This window comes from Ailuropoda melanoleuca, unplaced genomic scaffold, assembly GCF_002007445.2.
Source record: "Ailuropoda melanoleuca isolate Jingjing unplaced genomic scaffold, ASM200744v2 unplaced-scaffold66899, whole genome shotgun sequence".
In the NCBI taxonomy this organism is placed as follows: Eukaryota; Metazoa; Chordata; class Mammalia; order Carnivora; family Ursidae; genus Ailuropoda; species Ailuropoda melanoleuca.
The window spans coordinates 1-1,358 of NW_023241501.1; the positions used below are offsets into that span (position 1 = coordinate 1).

The 1,358-nt window shown below is 47.0% G+C and overlaps 1 protein-coding gene across 1 annotated transcript; it reads right to left on the reverse strand.

Annotated features, from left to right (window-relative positions):
- Positions 1-290: 290 nt before the first annotated feature.
- On the reverse strand, positions 291-1,301 carry LOC117800255 (cathepsin L1-like). The gene has a single exon (XM_034652783.1). It carries the CDS (start codon positions 1,299-1,301, stop codon positions 291-293), a length of 1,011 nt encoding a protein of 336 aa, XP_034508674.1.
- Between the last annotated feature and the right edge of the window lie 57 nt (positions 1,302-1,358).

The following is a 1,358-nucleotide window of genomic DNA, read 5'->3' on the forward strand; positions in this document are numbered from 1 at the left end:
TTTTTTTTAAACTAAAAATCGCGTTTTATTTTACATTACATAAAAAGGTTGTGCAATAAATCAAATAAAATCTACCATTAAAATTAAGTTTGTAAACAAGGGCAGCCAGTAAGAAACCGGCAATGTACAAGTCTGTTGCAGTCCGGGTGGCAGAAGTTACCGCAATTGCTCCATGATTTCAAGAGTTCGTTTTTATAAAAACAAAAATCCACGAATAAAGGGCTATACAGACAAAAAAAAATCCAGAGGACACATGTCTGGTGATAAACAGCCCCTCCAGAAGTCCAGCTTTATACCAGAGGATAGCTTGCTGCTGTTGCGACGCCACACTGGTTCTTTTTGTCTTTTGCCATGAGGATGTACCCGTCCTTTCCCCATTTCTCGCTCCAGCTGTTTTTCACAATCCAGTACTTCTTGCCATCTTCCTCCGTTCCCTCGAATCCATAACCTACAACAAGGACACCATGATCCAGGTCTTGGCTGCTGCACTCCGGCTCAACGTAGACACCAGATTGGTAGAACTGGAAGGATGTGTGCCCTGCATCAATAGCCACAGAGACAGGGCCAATGGCTGCAACTGCCTTCATAAGAGCCTTCTCATCACCATTCTCAATGTCTACAAAGCCAGTGTCATTAGCAGAGTTGAAATCGGGATTATAGTGACACTCCTGGTCATCCTTGCCAACATATGGGTATGAATCTTCAGAATCAATTCCTTTATTGTCCACGACATACTGGAAAGCCTGGTCCATGAGGCCACCATTGCAGCCTTGGTTGCCTTCAGGGCGAGAGCAGTCCACAAGGTTCTGCTCGCTGAGAGAAACGAGTGTGCCAGTCTTCTTGAAATGCTGCCCTTCAAGTGCACCAGTTGAGCTGAAAGCCCAGCAAGACCCACAGGAGCCCTGGTCTTTCACTGGTGTCACATATCCATGTTCACGCCAGTCTACAGACTTTGGGGCAGTAAAAAAGTTAGGTTCAAGAAATGTGGCACCTCGTAATTTCCTCTCAGCCTTTGGTTTGTAGCCATTCATTAGTTGCCTGAATTCCTCGGTTGTCATGTCCCCGAAGTGGTTCATTGCCATGCTGAAGGTATGTTTGCCCATAGTGTAGTCCAGGTTGTGCAGTTCAATCAATTTTAGGTTCTTCTCCCAAACCATCCTCCTCCAGCCTTCTTCCTTCTGGTGGTAGGTTTTCCCGTGCCACGTTTTCCATTGAACCCAGTGGCCATCCAGCTCTGGGTCGAGTCCTGGGGCAGCAAACACAGCAGAGGCCAACAGGCAGAGACACACGTACATATTCATGGTTGCAAGCACACCTTGTTCCTGCAGCTCTCACCGGCGACCTGCTGTGTCCTCGGC